The sequence below is a fragment of the Acyrthosiphon pisum genome, chromosome A3, assembly GCF_005508785.2.
Source record: "Acyrthosiphon pisum isolate AL4f chromosome A3, pea_aphid_22Mar2018_4r6ur, whole genome shotgun sequence".
NCBI lineage: Eukaryota > Metazoa > Arthropoda > Insecta > Hemiptera > Aphididae > Acyrthosiphon > Acyrthosiphon pisum.
In genome coordinates, this window is record NC_042496.1 from 18,667,117 (window position 1) to 18,686,352 (window position 19,236).

At 28.6% G+C, this 19,236-nt stretch overlaps 2 protein-coding genes across 4 annotated transcripts in view; both read right to left on the reverse strand.

Annotated features, from left to right (window-relative positions):
* LOC100164192 (collagen alpha-1(I) chain) overlaps positions 1 to 3,692 on the reverse strand; it is a 28,801-nt gene extending 25,109 nt beyond the window's left edge. Inside the window, exon 1 of the mRNA XM_001942728.5 lies at positions 3,167 to 3,692. Within this exon, the coding sequence (XP_001942763.2) occupies positions 3,167 to 3,470 (304 nt within the window). The 5' untranslated portion in view covers positions 3,471 to 3,692. The remainder of the gene's footprint in view (positions 1 to 3,166) is intronic.
* A 4,568-nt stretch (positions 3,693 to 8,260) lies between these two features.
* On the reverse strand, positions 8,261 to 19,236 carry LOC100160077 (serine/threonine-protein kinase PAK 2). 3 transcript variants are annotated; one of them, XM_008189090.3, is made up of 11 exons: positions 19,044 to 19,213; positions 18,798 to 18,907; positions 18,518 to 18,740; positions 15,798 to 15,809; positions 15,014 to 15,173; positions 14,487 to 14,943; positions 14,227 to 14,413; positions 13,128 to 13,320; positions 12,633 to 12,829; positions 12,424 to 12,561; positions 8,261 to 9,033 (listed from the first exon to the last, which is right to left on the reverse strand). In XM_008189090.3, exons 2-11 carry the CDS (start codon positions 18,851 to 18,853, stop codon positions 8,950 to 8,952), a joined length of 1,707 nt encoding a protein of 568 aa, XP_008187312.1. In that variant the 5' UTR covers positions 18,854 to 18,907; positions 19,044 to 19,213; the 3' UTR covers positions 8,261 to 8,949. The 3 variants fall into 3 exon arrangements, with proteins under 3 accessions (XP_008187312.1, XP_029346984.1, XP_008187313.1); XM_029491124.1 differs by having other exon boundaries at positions 15,777 to 15,809; XM_008189091.3 differs by lacking the exon at positions 15,798 to 15,809 and having other exon boundaries at positions 19,044 to 19,236.

Sequence of the window (19,236 nt, forward strand, 5' to 3'; positions counted from 1 at the left end):
ATCTATATTATTGCAATCTAAGCGAGCAAAGCTTATGGCGGATAATATACAATAATATATGTACCTATTTAGTATGACTCTTATATGTTCATATACTAAATTTAAATTTAACAAAGCTGTTTTATTGTTTTATTTATTTTAATAAAAATAAATATTTTCCACGTGCTTATTATATAATTTAGTTGTTAATTGTTATCATGATTCATTGCATTTTGTAAAGAATTAAAATGAAGAATACTCATTAATTCTTAAATTTTTTTTGATACATGGTAGGCATATATATTATTATATTTACATATTTTTATTATCATACATTATTATATATTTAGTATGATCTCTCGAAAAACCATCTATAATCATATACTAAATTTTAAATGTAACAAAGCTGTTTTATTGTTTTATTGAGTTTGATATAAATAAATATTTACCATGTGCTTATTGTATATCTAAAACATATTCAAACTGTTACGTCTTGATGTCAAGTATAGAAAAAATTATTGTAATATTTTTATAAAATCTATATAAAATTAAAATAATGAAAATAATACGTTTTGAAAAAAACTTACGAAACGAACTATTGGTAACCATATTTTTTTTCAAAACGTATAATTTCGGAAATGATACGTTTAGCAGAAAAACAAAACGAAGAAACTTTAAAAAATTGATCGAATAATTTAATATTTTTTATTTCTCAAACAGTTTCCTTTTCTAAAAATAAATATTTAATTTTAAAAAGTTACCCATAAGTCCTAACTTGTCCGGTTCGTTTATAACAGATAATCACTATTTCTGAAAAAACAGTTTTTGGAAACAGGGCCGTCCCTAGGGCAGGGCGAGCGGGGCCCACGCCCCGGGCCCCGCGCTCTCGCCACAATTGGACAGGCCCCGCTTTCATAGATACAATAAAAGGTCAAGTTGACGAGCAAAAAAAAAATGTACATATCATTTTTTTTTTTCATGTAAAATTGTTGAATGGAACAATAAAATGTTATTTATAGTATTTATATTTTATTATATTTTATAAATTATAAAATTTTAGAAATATTTCTAAAATGAATAAAGATGATTTAATGAAAAATTGTATGGATATTCAAAATTTGTTAGAAGTTGGTGACACAAATGATATAAATGGTCGAGAAATGTTCAATGAATTAATAAATGGTTAATTGATTAATAAACATATAAATGGTCATTTTTGTGAGATTATTGAAGAAGATACGTCACAACTAAAAGTTCCAGAAATAATATTTAGTTATAGCGTTGATGACATTTACTGCAATGTGTCCATAGTATTAAGAATATTGTTAACTATGCCTGTAACTACTGCTTCAGCAGAACGATCTTTTTCAAAGCTGAAATTAATAAAAAAACTATCTCCGATGCATGTTGTCACAAGAAAAAGTCACCAATTTAGCTATAATCTCTATCGAAAAAGAAATTGCTGACCAATTAAAATATTATAATGATATTATTGATCAATTCGTGGATATAAAGAGTAGAAAAGTTAATTTTTAATATATTTTTACATTGCAATATTGTGCCTATTGCTATATTTTATATTTGTGGTCTTATTTTGTCAATATTTTTTTGATAACTTTTATTTATTATATTATATTAAGTTTGATTATATGACATGGTGCGTTATTAGTTAATTTACTTATTCATGTCATTGTAGGTGCAAGGTACTATATTTGTTAAGATTATTTGCGCACACTTGAGTTTCAAATTTGGGGAGTATAGCTCCCATATGCGATATGCAACTGACGTGCGATAATGACATTTTAGGCCCCGCAATTTTACTCTGCCCCGGGCCCCGCAAATCGTTGGGACGGCCCTGGGTATATATCCACAAATATACCTAATTTTTGCTATCAAATATTTACATTCTGATTTATGACATTATAATATTATTATCCTGATTCGTGGTGAACAGAATTATAAAATCATAAGTGTCATAACTCATAAGTAGGTACCTATAATAATATACAATATACGATATACGAATATTATGCAATCTAGGTACCACAAAGAAGTGCATGAAACGGAACATCAAATACCTATATACTAGGAAGTAGGTAATCGCATCTTTGCCATGCGGCAGCGTAGCCAGGATTTTGTTATGGGAGGAGGGCTGATAATGTTTTATGTATAGAGGAGTCTTCAGGATTCCTAGGATTTCTCAAAAGTTTGACAAAATAATCCTGTGTGCCGTGTGGGTACGTATGTATAATATTAGACATTCAGACACATACACAGTAGCGTATTTAGGATTTTGCTGCCCTGGGTACACATTTTTTTAATGCCCTCTCCCTCCCCCTTGTTTTTTTTACAATAGAAATTTTTTTCACCCGTAAAAAACTTACAACACATGAGATATAGTAATAGCAGTATCATGCAGTATAAAAATCTATAGGTATCAAGTACCCGTGATAACAAAATAATCAAAGCAAATTTTAAAATGTATTAATTTATGCTTTATCTATTTATAAAATAGTAAACATATATTAAAAATTAATATTTCTTTAATGTGGAGATTGATTGCACGAAATAGCTATTCCTTATAGCTTTATATTAAGATATTAAAAAAATATTTTGCAGCCTAAATCATTGCAGATCTGTTTTCGAAAAAAAGCTCCCGAAAAAATTTGCTGCCTCCACCCCTTAAACACGCCTCAGTAGACATTTACGGAAATCTTCATACAAATTACAATTTTAATGAATGTATGGCTGCGCTTACGTAATACGTTAAGAATTTTCCTGAAATTTCGTAGAAGGCTGTCCGACCGTTTATGCGACTATACTACCCAAGGGCAGTATATTTTATTCTGTAAAGCGCATGTAGCGCATATATATGTCACGGGCATTCTGTCATCAAGTCACAAAATCACATTTTTTCTAAATTATACAGGAAAGCAAAAAATAAAACTTGCTTACTCTATTGGGCAAGTCGTACGTACATTAATATTCGGAAATCATAAGGTTTTAAAGACAATAATTTTTTGGAAATTTCACGTTGTATTTCTACCTACCTATTCACAGGGTAGTATTAAAACGATATTAAACGGAAAATGTTATGGTTTTGTGTCTTTTAGAGGAACGCCCGTGACATTTTTCGTTGTACCATACGATATAAATATATTATTGTAATACGACAAAAGTATCGTACGGTGGTCGGGGGTGAGTGACGCAGACGTTTTCGGCGGTGGTGGCGGCGGCGGCGGTGGTGGCGGCCGCTTTTGGGAATCTCCGCTGTCTTCGTAGTCTTCGTCGTAGTTGTCGCGGTCGTAGTCGTCGACGTCCATCGCGGCGCCGGCGGCGTCGTTGGCGGACCGGTCCGCGGCCACCGCCGACCCTGGCCGGACGCGTCTATCGTGACGGCGGGCCCCCGGAGCGGCCCCTTCGGCCGCCAGAAGTAGCGCTACGCATGTCAACCACAGCGCGCAGGCCACTGTGCTACTCGGGCCGTGCATGGGACGGCGACGAGCAAACACAAGCCGCAAAACAATATGGTAAATATAATATGAACACGGCGGGCGGCGCGCGCAGATATGTGGGACGCGTGCTGCACTTGGACAAGCAGCAGTAGGCCTATGCGGGGACGTGCGTGTATGCGACGGCGACGTTGCGGTAAAGCGCGCGAGGCGACACGTGCAATCGGTACGGCGGTCCGCGCCAATGTGAAAAAAAATCGCCGGCGCGCGCGTTCGACAATCAAAAACCGTATGTGTGCGCGCCACACCGCGCGCCGCTTGTACGCAATCAATTACATATATTTATCGTGTTTTGTTTCATTATATTATTACTATTGTATTCCGCCTTCGTAATCATCGTAAATATTAATCTATATCACTCGTGTGAGCGTTCCGATCGCGGATCATGCCCACACACGGAGCCGGACGGGTACCAATGACCCCGCTCAGCCATCGACTCGCGCGGTCCGAACCTCTGCAAACGGACCGACTCGCGGCGACTTCCGGTAGACTCGCGGCCGACCGTCCGCTGCAGCTGCGTCGGTGATAAATAAATATATTTTGTGCAAGCTGCACTCGTTGCGATCGTAATTATTGTGAGATGACGTGACAGAGTACACAGAGTACTTACCCTCACATATATATTGTATAAATTTGATCCGATCAAATCTTATCGTGTGCCTTTATTGTTATAATGTACGTGTGTGTATACGGCATACCCTGGGCTGCAGTTTGCTGCATGTCCGCTGCATCGGGTCATCGGGTTGATGGGAATGCATATGGGACGTGCGAAATCAAAATTCACTGTAACCTATTACGTATGCCCCGGCTGCTGCAGGTACCCCCTGAGCTTTCCGTATACCTATGCCTAAAACATTTTACTCTTAGTCGGGTATATATAGGCAAAACTATCGATATATTAATTAATAATCTAGGTATGCTATGGAAGGCGATTCGAATGGACCGTTCGGGTATACTCGAATTGCCTCCGAAAACACCCGGACGCAATTTAAGGGTCGCCGATGTAAAAAACAGCAAAACACGGTCCCTTCCATTCATAGAAAATGGGCACTTTTGATTTTTTGCATCTGATTCGAATTTACTATAGTGAAATACCTAAAATAATTGGGGAACCAACTATAGTGTAGAACCTGAGACTAATTTCCAGGTGCTAACACCTAATACTTGGGACCCGACTCGAGCGATGATTTCTTAACAATTAATTTGATACTGAGACTAAGGTACCATGGTAGCTAAAATACTAGATCCACCGTGACGAAAGAATCACATTGGTAATTGGGGTACATATATATCTACCACATATAGACCTCGGACTTTTGAACACCTTCTCAAATTGAATTACCAACTCCCTAAAATTAGAAGGAATGTCTGAACGGACATCTCCTTTACTCAAGCCCTGTCTTTGTGTATTCTATCTTAAATTTATTAATTTTTACAGATTATAAGCCTATTCGTTTTCTAATGAAAAAAAAAAAAGACGTAAGTAATTATGCGATGCACCGACATTTCGACGATGATTGATACACCATACGTGCGTGTGTATTTAATACATATTATGCGCTTGTTTTTTTTTATATAGATACCTACCTAGTGAATGGAATAATAATAAAATGTTATACTGTTATATTATGGTTTGCTGTTCGGTTGAATTTACCATTCATCGATATGTTATAATCAATCACCGTACCTACGTTTACGAGTTGTTATTATAGCTAAATGCTAATTACACAACCGTTAATTTGTGTACAAGTTCAAAGTCCAATGCATGCTTCCCGAACTCAAGTTTAATACTCTATAGCATGTATACATGCTATTCATATCGCTGATTCATGTTTCCATTTCAAATGAATAGGTAGGTATATTAAATTATTTCAAACCTTATCTATGATCCATATATTGTCAGTTTGTGTGTTCCCAGCGTGGCTGCAGCTGTGTATATGTGTTTTAAGACGAATACCTACATCATTCATAATATTATTCCTCCTCCAATTACCAATTGATATAGTTTTGTCGGGTTCGAATTATGGAACCTTCCACCTAAACTTTAGCTGCAAATATATAATAAGAAAAAAAACGTATATTGAAGGGGACACTTGCGATGACGCACCACAATGTAAAATATATATTTAATAATGTAAAAGATCGGCATAGCTATGGTCAGAATCGGCCTAGTAAAAAAACAGATTTATACGCCTCTTATTCACAGACATCCTATAAAGTTAGTATAAATCGTTTATACCACCAGTTCGATGACTTCCCTCTAATCGTGCACACTATTTGTGCTTGCGAGTCACCATCGACCCGATTGCACATCATATTTGCCCTAGAGTCTAAACGTTAATAGAACCCAGAGACAACTGTCATAGCTGGAATGTAGTAAAATCAGTATTTTAAAATTAAGTGGGTAGGTATTTGAAATTAAATAAAAATACCGCATAAATGTTAACAAATGGCACAGTTTTATAACCTGAAACAAAAATGTAGGTAATGATAAAAATAATCAATGAATTATTATTTTTGTCGAAAAAGATTGTTTAAAAGACCAGTGTAATAACTATAATAACCAAAGGTGTGCGAAGTTAATGAAAATATTTAAGCTTAGTTTATTTATGATGACACAAGATCGATAAGTTACAAGTTAACAGTTAACCAATCATAAAATTAACTATATGAGTTAAAAATTTATATGGAAAAAAATTTAACTTATCTCAGTAAAAAAAGGTCATCATTTTTTTAAAAAATATTATGTGGACCTGTAAAAATATGTTCATTCTAATTTCCTAAATTAGATTAAACAATTTTATTGAACTTTCAACATAATGTACAGTGTATGTACACCTATTTTACTGTACATGATTATTAGATATTTAAAATGTTTACCGACCAACACATCCCAATTAATAATTTAACAAATATTATCTTTTTTCTATCAAATAGCAATTTAAGGTCATATAGGTAATATTATGCCTATCTAATCTATTAAAATATATCTATTAACAAAATTATTTTATCAAGAAAAATAACAGAAATATTTTTATTGGATTATTTTTATTTTTATTTTAGTATTAATATATTTACCATTTACCTACGTATAAAACCATAAAAACGAAAAATTTCAAAAATGTTGACTTGATGGATTATTTTAAAATAAACTGGGGAAAGTTAAGTTATTTCAAATTTTCAACTGTCGATTAACTAGTTAAGTTTATAAGTTGATTAGAAAATGAACTAACTTGTTAAGTTAATAAGTTTAAAAAAATATAACTTTTTAACTAGTTAATGCCCACCTTTACAAATAAGTACCTACAATCTACATAATAACATAATTATCTATGATAATAATGTTTTCTGTATCTAATAGATTAGGTATATTAAAAATGATTCATTTTTCCTAACATTAGTTTTTTATTTGTTTAACAATAATAAATCTTAATTAACTAATTTCAACCAAGTTTCAACCTAAAAAGTCTACAACCATAATACTTAATTAAATTTTAAAATATGACTTAATACAGCTGAAGATTTTGATATTGAGGTGAACATTTTTTCATATATTCCTATGTGGTGTAAAATCATCAGGTTTTTTTTTGGGGGGGGGGGGTCTATACACCAGTAAGGGGATAACCTACCCCACCCTGCTATTTGTGCCAACGACAATATGACCTTAACACATAAATTTGTTACAATATTACCTTCTTATTTTGCTATAACAAATTATTTATTTGTGTAAGTACCTACCATTTCAGAGTCGAATGACAAATACAATGGGGTCCAAATTCTCATTTGAGTAGTTAAGAAATAATACAAAATACATGTTAAATTATCCACCTGTTTTGAAGATGCTAATGATTTGTGTACATGAAAGTATTAAGTACCCAGAAAGAAATATAATATATTATAGCCTTTTGGCCCGTATCGATTTTATCACCTAGTGGCTAGTTATATTGAATTTCTAATGCAAGATTAGATTAGTTTTAATAGATTGCATTGATAGTAGAATACATATACCTAAATATGTAATTCTTTAGAACCTTGAAATCAAATGAATTTTTATTGAATTTGTTGAATCAAATAATATTAGGCAGTGAAACAGTTATTGTCATTTGTCCCTAACACTGAGTAGGTAAGTGCTTGGTATTGTGTGTTTGTGCAAGCTACAGTGTATGACGACCACTTACGCTGATTTTTCGAGGACTGAGGAGTGTCGATCGATAGTTGTGACAACTGACAAATTGTGATAAATGTATAGAACATTTGATACCTAATGTATATTTGGATATAAATGTAGAGTTAACAAACTATTTTTTTTTTTTTTTTGAGGGAGTAAATAACAAATCTACTTGAAAAATGCCCAAAAACTCATAAAAATGAAAAATAAAATTAGGTATAAATCCATTCAATAAGAAAATAAATTTGTAATAGACCAGCTACCACTAGAAAAACATTATTAAAATCTTAGCTTTAGCAATGAGCTTTGTTTTATAACAATTATTATTTATGAATGCACTGTATTTTATTTCATTAGAACATTGTTTTAACACTAATAATATAATATAATTTTAATAATATTGCAAAATATATATTTTGTTTAGAATATTACTGGGATAAATATAATATTAAAACAACAATCATTTCCAGTTGTCTAAAATATTAATTATAAAAATTATATTAATCTAAATATCAGTTCCCTTTTGACCTGTTGAGCAATATTGTGTGCTAATGAGTGCTAAGGCTTTGGGTATATTTAAGAAATACACAAAGTTCAGACATCTGTGTTTGTGATTATTTCACTTTAATGTCCTGCTGTTATCGAACGTCCGGTGTTTATTTAACATTACAAATTATCTATTTCTATAAATATATGTAATATAGATATTATTATACATGCATGTATAAAAAATTAAGGTTTCAATAAAATAAAACTTAATTTTAAAAATTGAATAAATCTAAAATATATATTATATAAATGTAATTCAGTACGGAATATATAATAAAGCTTTGATTAGATGAGAATAAATAATAAAAATACTATTAATATAACAATTAAAATTATAAATAAATAAAACTCACAAACAATACCTAAAAATAAAATAAATAAAATGTTTATGTACTAAAAGTGTGTTAAACACTTTTGTACATATTATTTATTATGTCAGAAATAATGGTGATTTAACACATAGTCTGAAATGTTAATTAAATTACCAAATAACAAAAAATGACTGTACAATAATACATGTTAAAAATGTTTTTAGAAAGAGAAGAAGAAGATAAAGCACCACAGGCTGAAGATATGTAAAAAATAGAATGTATTTAAACATTATTTCTGATCATAACTAATAATAATTGTTAATTAATGTTACATAAGTATAAAATAATAAAACAATCAATACAATTTATAGTTGACATTGTTTCATAAAATAATATGGCTGGATTTAAACCAAATATTTGACCATAAGTATCAATGACCCTTGGCAGCTTGTTTCGCTGCCATTATCAAAGGAGTCAGACTGGCTAAAGGTCTGGAAAGCTTCAAAAATGGGTGCTGTAAACAATTTATAAAACACACATTGCATAAATAATTTTAAATGTTAGATTCTAAGGTATATGCAATATTTAAATAATTTAACAGGTAACCAATTTTTGCTTTTAATTGAATTGGGTACTTCAGGCATAGTTTTATCAATTAACAAATATTGTTTTTTATTAAATAGATTCTCAATAATATGAAAAAAGGTTAAAAGTTATCAAATATTGGTAAAAGTTAATCTTAAAACATTTTTTTTTGCTATCAACTAAATATTATAAATCATGTGAAATAACTGTAAAATGATTTTAATTGATAACACCTATGAATTGTGTTCTAGATCAGTGTTTCTCAACCTTTTTACTGTGGCGACTCCCTTTTTGAATTTCAATTTTTTAGCGACCCCCTACATATATATTTTTTAAATACTATTAATAATCAATACAAAAATTACTGCGCATTGTACACAGCATAAAATAAGATACTATATATAATTATACAATAAATAGTATTATAATTATTTTTAATCAACAAAATGTATACTAAATATTTACAGATACATATAATACACACAATTTTAATTCGTACGCGACCCTAAATAATAAGTTGGCGACCCCCAGGTTGAGAAACACTGTTCTAGATTATTAACCTAACAGTTCTCATCAAAAGATAAATTTTATTATTATAGTATATAATTTAGAGAGAAAAAATAAAAAACTATTTTAACATATTTTATTAGGTATTTATAATCCTTCAAATTTTTAATTTAAAAATATAAATATTATTCATGTAAGACAACAATAATTTAGAAAGAAAATAATAAATAATAATCATCATTTTAAACTACTAAATAACAATTTTATTATCAAGACTTAAAAATTAATAAAAATTACCTTAACTGTAGTTCAAAAAATGTTGACCATCATTTCTAAGAGGGTTTAATTTTGTATAACAGGAAACTTTTATTTTTATTTTATGACAGTGTTAAGTTATAGATTTTTTCCAACAGTTTTTGATATTAAGACTATTTAATACAAGTTTAATTAAAGAGGCTTAACTAAAATACTTTGATTTACCAAAACATGAATAAAATATTCAAGTGCAAATTTTATTATTTTAGACAATATATTGAAAGAAAAAGCGGTTTAGATTTATTAACACTTGCCTAACTAATTATGAATTTACTGACATCACCAATAACTTAATTAGTGGAGACTCGTTTGCGCACATATTAATATATATTTTAAATTTACGACAACTTGTTTGCGCACAAAATAGTGAAAAATCAAAACCAGTTGGTAGGTACAGTTTTGGGTATTCAAGGGATTTTATGCTGCCCATACACGATCAATATTATTTATAAAAAATTGAACACCCGTCAATTGAAAGAGCACAAAGTTGGTTCAGGCGTTTGTAAAAAATAAAGTGTTATTAAAAGAATATTCGAAAAATTATTCTGAAATTGGAAGGTGGCTTAAATACTTTTTTGGTTTACCTTATTTATACTCTAATGAAGTTCCAGACTATATATTTAAAAAGATGGGTAAGTAGATGTCGCTCTGCTGTACAGTAGGTTACAAGTGGGTCACTGTAATGGATGGTGTTAAATTTGAATTCAATGATATAATATCATTGTATTAGAAAAACAATTCTGAGTGAAAACGGTCAGTCAGCTTATGATATTACTAAGTAAATTTGATGATATTATTGTGAATAAAGTTATTTATATATAACCTATTTACGCGGAATCTTATTTAAATTTTCAATCCTTAGCTATACATTTTATAAATTTTTAACTACAAAATAATTATTCAATTTTAAATTTGATACATTTTGTCAAAATACGAACTTTAAATGCTTATAAAAAAATTGTGCAGACGTATTTTTAATATTTTTCAACTGCCATTGTAACAATATATCAGGAGTCTTGCATTAAATATTAGCGCTTTTTTACACAACAAATAAAATTTTATTGATATTCATAGAAAAAAAAAACAAAAAAATTAAAATTTGAAATGGTCCGTAAAAAGCTCAAAAAGAGTCAAATTATTTTCAAAATTGTATGGTGTATAGAAAATGCTAATATAAACATCCAGTAAAATGTTCATGTATCTACAGTTATTCGTTTTTGAATAACAATAAAATAACAAAACCACTACATGAGAAATCGAGTAAATATCCAATATTGTATAAATGTGAATTTCAAACGCTCATAAAAATTTAATTTGATTTGCTTGTAGACATTTTTTTTTTTTTTTGATAAAGGTAGAAAAACTTATGAGCAATCTAATCTAATATTACATTTTCAAGTATTAGATTTAAAAAGAAAAATGTTTATGAATTCTCAACTCAAAATAATTTGCTAATTTTCGTGGTTTTTCCGTATTTTATCAAGTTTTGAACTTTAAATGCTTATAAATAAAAACTGTGATTAAGGATTTTTAATATTTTTCAAGTGGCATTGTAACAATATATTAAGAGCTTTGTATTAAATGTTCAAGCTTATTTACCAAACAAATAAAGTTTTAATGACAATCATAGAAAAAAAGACTAATAAAATTGGAAACAAAAAATGTTCCTAAACAGTTCAAAACAAAACAAAATATTTTGAAAATTTTATCGTGTATAGAAAATGCAAATATGTTTAAACAACCATTGAAAACGTTCATTTGTTTATAAGTTAAACCAACACCCGATATCGATTTTGTCAAAAACCGATTTTCCGTAAAAATTCCCGTTTTTCCTTATTTTTTATGTTGTTTTCCCTGGCGCTTTTGAAAACTATTGAGAATTCTAAAATTTGACCTCCCGAATGCACCAACTAGATTCATTTTCCCATCGAACAAGATACTGTTGAAGAAAATCGCTGCCCCAAACCATGATGACAGACACAAAAAAAAAAAACACATCATTGTAAAATCAATAACATAATCGCTCTGAATCTAATAATCATATTGATTCTGATGCTCATTTTGAGCGATAATTATAGGCTAGTGAACTAAACAATAGCCCAAGAACAACGAACGGAGCTGAAAATCTTTACATGCACTTCAATAGTCAATTTTATAACTTCCACCCTCACACCAAATTATTGAAATACTAATGGAAATTCAAGTAAGGTATTTTTGATATGATCAATTCAATTACATTAAAATATGAAGGCCTTAAGTGATTTGAGATATTGAGAAATTCAATTTACAGCTTGGAAGTTTATTCAATGGTTCACTACATTTAAGAAACATCCATTTTTGATAAGATTTAATTGTTACAAATAATAATTGATAAATTAATAAATTAATTTAAAAGTAACATTAACTTATAATAATTGTTATAATAATGTATGTTATATTAACCTTATAGAATGTAAACGTCTAATGAATCAATAAAATACAAATTTCATTAACTTACTTTTAAAAGTTCAGAGGCTGATGCACGATCTTCAACCTCAACTTCAAGGCACTGATCCAAAAAGTCTTGAAAAATTGGAGATAATTTTTCTTTTTCTTTGATCTCTGGTTTTCCATTTGTTGCAATTAAATACAACGCCTAAATAAATATTTATATTATATTAAAATATATCATAAAAATAATGAGTTAATTTATAATTTATTCCATACCCTTAAGGGATTTTCATTCAAATATGGTGGTTCACCTTCAATCATTTCAATAGCCATTATACCTAATGACCATATGTCTACCTTAGGACCATACTGTTTACGTGTAACTACTTCTGGTGCCATCCAATATGGTGTACCGACCATAGTAGTTCGTTTGGATTGCTCAGGTGAAATTTGAGCACAAAATCCAAAATCAGCTAATATTAAAAATGTATAATTAAAACATTAATCATAAATTTATTTTAAATTAAATTAGTCCAAACATTTAAATTTAATCATTTTTAACATACTTTTGAGTCACTATTACTTAAGTAGTAAAATATAAATGAAAATAAAATACTATTTAGCTGATGAAAATTAAAATAATCAAGGTTAACTAAATAAGTATTGGATTCAAAATTTTAAAAATAAAGATTTGTGTTTGAATTTTTTTTGAATTATCATTTATAATTTTAACAATGAAGAGTCATACATTTGATTTTTATAAGTACTTACTTAACTTAACACTACCATCTAATCCAAGTAAAATGTTATCAGACTTAATGTCTCTATGTATAACTTGGTTGAAATGTAAAAACTGAAGGGCTTGAAGTACTTCTCGGCATACAGATGCAATTTGACCTTCGTCCATACAAGTTTCTGTGACAACATCTGTTAAACTACCGCCTGGTAAATATTCCATTACAACCTAAAAAATAACATAAATTCATTATATACCTAATTTGATTATTTATACAGTACTCTAATTATTTTTAATAAGCATAACTTTTTATGAAGTAGGTAAATTTTAATATGGAAGCATTAAACTATTAAAATATTGATGAGTGAAGTATCAAAGAGAATACTATAACCCAATAAAATTTGTGAAGCACTATTATACTGACCTACCTAACCTTTAAATTTGTATAACAAACATTTGTTTAATATATTTAATATTTGATATATATGTACATCAACAATTTTAGCAATATATCTTAGGATTATAAAATCAAAAATAAGTTTTACCACTAAGTATTGAATGTTGAACTATAATTTTTTCACAAACAAATTTAACGATAAAGTAAATAAGGGTAGGTATTACGTAGCAAAAAACCTTCAATAAAAATTGATTGAATACATTTAACATATTCCATTAAATGAAATTGTGAAAAATTACCTTGAATATATTATATATTAAAAAAATATTGGACAAAGTCACTTTGCTGTAAGCAATTCAAGATCGGTAATTCTTATTTTTTAATTGTCCTAATTTCATGTATTTTTCTTCATGATATGATTCAAAATATGATTAATATATAGTTTTGATATTTTTAATAGCAGGTAAAAACCACCTGTATGATGAACCTTGTAATAAATTGTCAATCTATGATTTTACATTTATGATGACCTCCCCCCCCCCTTAGTAATACCAATTGATGGTAATTGATTATTTTTATTGCTCCAATACAATGTAAAACCAATTACAATTATTGCTCTGCTCAGACCTCAAAATAATGTTTCATTGTTAAACTAATAACATCCTTTTGATCAGCATCCAAAATTTAAATATGTTATGATAACTATTATGATGTATTTAATTATTTTAAATTATTACCCAGAGTTCATCTTGTACTAAATAACTATCTAAATAGTTCACAACATTTGCATGTTTATTTTCTCGCATGACTAGTATTTCATTAATAATTAGTTCTTTCTTTGGTTGTTGACCTAAATTCATTTGTTTTATAGCCACTTCCATACCAGTTGATGTTTCAATAGCTGTGTAGACTGTACCAGATGCTCTGTAACAGTTATAATGGTTAGCAACTTATAATCAGAATATGTTCTACATAATCTAACAAAATTGTAACTTACCCCTGTCCAATTTTTTCCATCTTGGTATATTTTCTATTTGGATCACCTACTGTTACTATTGTTTTTAGTTGTTCTAATATTTCATTATCAGCAACTTTTTTACGACTAGTTGCAGTAGTGTTATTTTTATTTTTATCCAATACTGGTACAATACCATTAGTTTGACTAGGCCGGTGAAGTGGAACCGGTGAAACTACTTTAGGTTCTTCTTGGGTGATGGACCTAGGCTCATCTTCTTCTATTGGTTTGGTATACACAGATTTTGTACGTTCAGGGCGTACAGATACAGGTGGTGGGGGAGATGTTTGTTCATCTGTTGTGGGAGTTGTAGTCAGTGAGGGACTAGTGCTACCTGTTGATGAAGAAGGCTGGCTGCTACTGACTCCAGAGTATGATGAACTACCTCCACTGTGTGCACCACGCACTAATACTTCAGTAGGGGGAGTACTATTTTGTACTGTATAAAAATTGTATAAAATGTAAAATTAGTATTCTAAAAAGCTATCAACATAGAATTCATTAATTACCAATATTTGTGGCTGTGGTCATATACTTGGAAGTTTTCGATTGTTTACTGGAGTTATCAAACCAATTAAGCACATCAAGAACAGCTTGAGGATTCTTTTTTTGTTCTTGTTTGCTTATGTTTGATGTTATTAAAAGTCGAGCCCATGCTTCTGGCATACCCTACATCAATAACATTAATTTTATAAAATAATTTAATACATTTTAACAAAAAAAATGTATAAATTTACAAAAACAATTTATTTAAATATGTTATACTATTAAATATTGAGTAAAAAATTATGATTGTGCCTCAAATAATAATATACTCTATAAACATACAAATAATAAATAATGTTGTTAAAGAGTAATTTAAAATATAGTTTATAAATAGGTATACACATCATAAGATTTTTTAAAATTGAATTACATTTTTCAGAAATTATTAATTAGCTTATACTTTTATAAATTATAACTTATTGACTTAGGGCCAGTTGCACTGACTACGGTTAAACTTCGATTAAGCTTAATCAGCTGATAACAGATATTTAACCGGGCAAATTCGGCCAGTTAAACTCTGGTTAACTTTAATCAGAGACGGTTTAACTGGCCCTTTAATTTAAAAAGAGTTCATGATTTAAATCCATAATAATTAATAAATAACTTAATTTTTTAAATTTTTCCAACAATAATAATTATATTACTAAATGTATTAATAAGCAATGTGATTATATGCTGTAACTACTAAAACACCAAACACATTTTATGTCCATCTATGCTACTCACAAAGCTGTTGATGTTACTCACTTTATATGGCAGCTTGAAACAAGAGAAAACAAACACAGAATTCTAGAGACATTTGTCTATGTATCAGTATTAGTTGAGTGAATTAAATTAATGCGTGCTAAAAATGTCATCAATGTTTCCAAAAATGCAAAATATTTATCATTTATTATATTATAAAATAATTCTAAATATATATTTATAAAAATGCACCAAAAACACTCATTGAATATTTTATTCATTTTGTTTTGTAAATTTCATTTATTTAAGTAAGAAGTTAAGAAGCCTATCACGTAACGAAACTCTCGAAAAATATTTAATTTATTATCATGAGCAATTATATTTTAGATTCTGAGCAGAGTGATGAATATATTGATTTTACAAAGATATGTGTTTTTTATGTATGTCATCTTCTTTTAGGAGAGTAAAAATGTATCCTAGTAGTTTTAAAAAAGCTGGAAAAAAAATTAAAAAAAAATCAAGAAAAAACAGGAATTTTTACACAAAATTGATTTTGGTTTTTGATGTAATTCTAAAATATATAACCGTAGATACATGAAATGTTCAGTGAATGTTTAGGATAGGGATAGTATTATGGTAGTCGAAATAACAGAATTCAACAACGAGCAGTAGTAGAGATAACAGAAAAATACCAATGTATATAAAATTTTCTATACATCAATAAATTTTTAAAATATTTTTACTCGTTTTGAGCTGTTTATGGACATTTTGAATTTTGAATTTTTTCCCCTAAGAATGACAATTAAATTTTATTCATTGGATCAAAAAGTGTGAACTTTTAATACAAGGCTTTAGATATATTGTTACAATAGCAGTTGAAAAATATTAAAAATACACAGGCACAATTTTTTTTTATAAGCATTTAAAATTAGAATTTTGACAAAATTTATCAAATTTAAAATTAAAAAATGAATTTGTAGTTAAAAATGTGTAAAAGGTTTCATTTTTTATAGCTAAGGATTAAAAATTTAAAACAAGGTCCACAACGTGCAGGCTATTCAGTAACCAACAATTTTTTTTTTTTAAACAATTTCTTTTTTAGTTATTTTTATTAAAATTTTGACTAATATTGAATATTTAGATATTTAAACAAAGAAGAATGATTTTAGTCTTGTGTTATATCATAAAAATATTATTTGTTGGTACTTTAATTTTGTAAAGTATATTATTATAATATATACAAATATGATAATAAACAAATAATAATAATAAATCAACTTGACCAGCTACCATATTAATAATAACAATATAAATATAATATAATAGATCTTAAGGCCTAGACTGACAAATTGTCTCAGCTCAGAATTGTTTATCGTATACAATGATATTATACTATTGAATTCAAATTTAACACCATCCATTACAGTCACCTGTTTGTAACCTATTATACAGCAGCGCAACATCCACTTACCCGCTTTTTTAATTTTGATTCTAGATATACTACGTTAAAGTATTAAATTAGATTAGATTGACAATATACAAGACATTAACAATTTGTATCCATACATAAAATGCATAACAGAATAACTGATCTTCTTTTTTAAGATTGGAGTGTTACTAATTATTAAATTTTGACAGTAATCATGTTTTAGTACTGAGGTAGTAATCTGATTTTAACTCTTGATGTAATATGTAATTATCTATTAAATTCAAATAGGACTGTACTCGTATGTTAATTGAAGTTGTAACTGGGTTTTCATAAATTCAAATAATTTTACTTTGTTGTCAGTGTAATCAACTACTAAAGTATCTTCATGAGTAGGGTGATCTAAGATAAAAACATAAAATAAAAGAGGAGAAAAAATACCACCAACAGGTACTACTCCAGCACTTTTATAATACAGATAAGGTAAAGTAAGCTTTAAATTTGTTTTATATATCAATGTTTCCCCAAATGTAAAATGTTGTTTTACATATTTTAAGAATTCTATCAAATAAAAAAAGTAAACAGAAAATATTACATTTAAATTTATAGCAAAACAGCTCAACCTAGGACCTCAATGTTTTAACTTTTAATTTGATTCTATTTTCTATACTTGGAAGGAATAATGCATACTACAAGATTTATTTCAATAACATTATAGCTATATTATAGTACTTTTTAATGCTAGGTATAAAGTCTGAGTCATTTACATTGTAACTACATTTTGCATCAGTTTACAGAGGCTCTTCAAAAAATTATAAGGTATTACTCATTAGATAACAATGTTAACAAAAGAATAAGAAAATTTTTCTAAAACTAATTTTAATATTTTTTATTTATACTCTATTATTTACTCTTTTATTTACACATGAAGTCTTACATAATTTTAAATTTATACCCGTTCTAACAAAAAAGCACAAGTGAAAATTATGACTAAATTTGTTAGGTAGTTGTTTTATTATATTATTTTATTTTATTATATTATTATTACATTTTGTAAGTTACTAATAGGTATTTAATTCATTAACTATGATTTATTTTTTACAAAATCAGTTTTGAAATAAAATTTGTGATCAATTTCAGCATTTCGGTAGCAATATATCTATAAACATTAATTTAAAATTAAGATGTTAGATTAATTCTAGTTTTGTGAATATTTATATTTTTCAATTTGACTACATAGCAAAGCATATCTTAGCAAAATGTTAAATATAATGTGCAAATTAAACTATACATTAGCTTTTTTTTTTTTATTCATATGACTACCTATATATTAACATTTAAGAATAATGATACTTACAGTAAACTCGCCAGTATGTGCATCAAAGCCTACATGCATGGTATGTTCAAAATTAGTCGGATAAGATATTTCTGGTTTATCTTCGGATCCAGTACCCCGTGTTTTCAGTTTACCTGTAACACGGCTTTTAGAAGTTTTCTTTTTGTGGTCAGAATCTGGTTCTTTTGGTAATGGCCGCATAATGTCCAAATTTGGTACCGAATCCCCACGAGCAACTCTAAAACTATTATACATTGTAAAATATATAATTCACAATGATCGATTTCTTTATTATTACTACCTGTTACTCGTTAGACGGACCGGAGGAGCTGGTGGCTTGTCATCATCATCTGACATTTTTATGAATTATATAAAAAAATATGACTACTAACTGATTAGCATTAGATTGTTCTAAAACAATAAACAAAAAAAATTACAAAATATTTTGGTGAAAGACATAATTAGTCTCCAATATATATTTTTTTAAATATTTATTGTTTCTGACTCCACCTAAATAAACATTAACTATTCACTATTTTTAGATTACCTTAAACATGAAAATTCTTGGGCCCATAGGTGTGTAAAAATGTAAAATAATCGTTTAATGACACATTATCAACCATGTTATGTCGTAATTATGTATTTGAAACTATTTAAATTTAGCATAAATTAAAATAAAATGTTATTATCTAGTTAAAACGAATAATAGGAAGCAATATAAAAAATGAAATAAATATCAC

Excerpts from the sequence above, each read along its gene's own strand:
- LOC100160077 (XM_029491124.1), bottom strand. The coding sequence starts at position 18,853 with ATGTCAGATGATGATGACAAGCCACCAGCTCCTCCGGTCCGTCTAACG. Across the intron at positions 14,414-14,486 it reads ATGGAAAAAATTGGACAGGG|AGCATCTGGTACAGTCTACA; the intron begins GTAAGTTACAAT and ends TAACTGTTACAG. Across the intron at positions 9,034-12,423 it reads CAGCCTCTGAACTTTTAAAA|CACCCATTTTTGAAGCTTTC; the intron begins GTAAGTTAATGA and ends AATTGTTTACAG.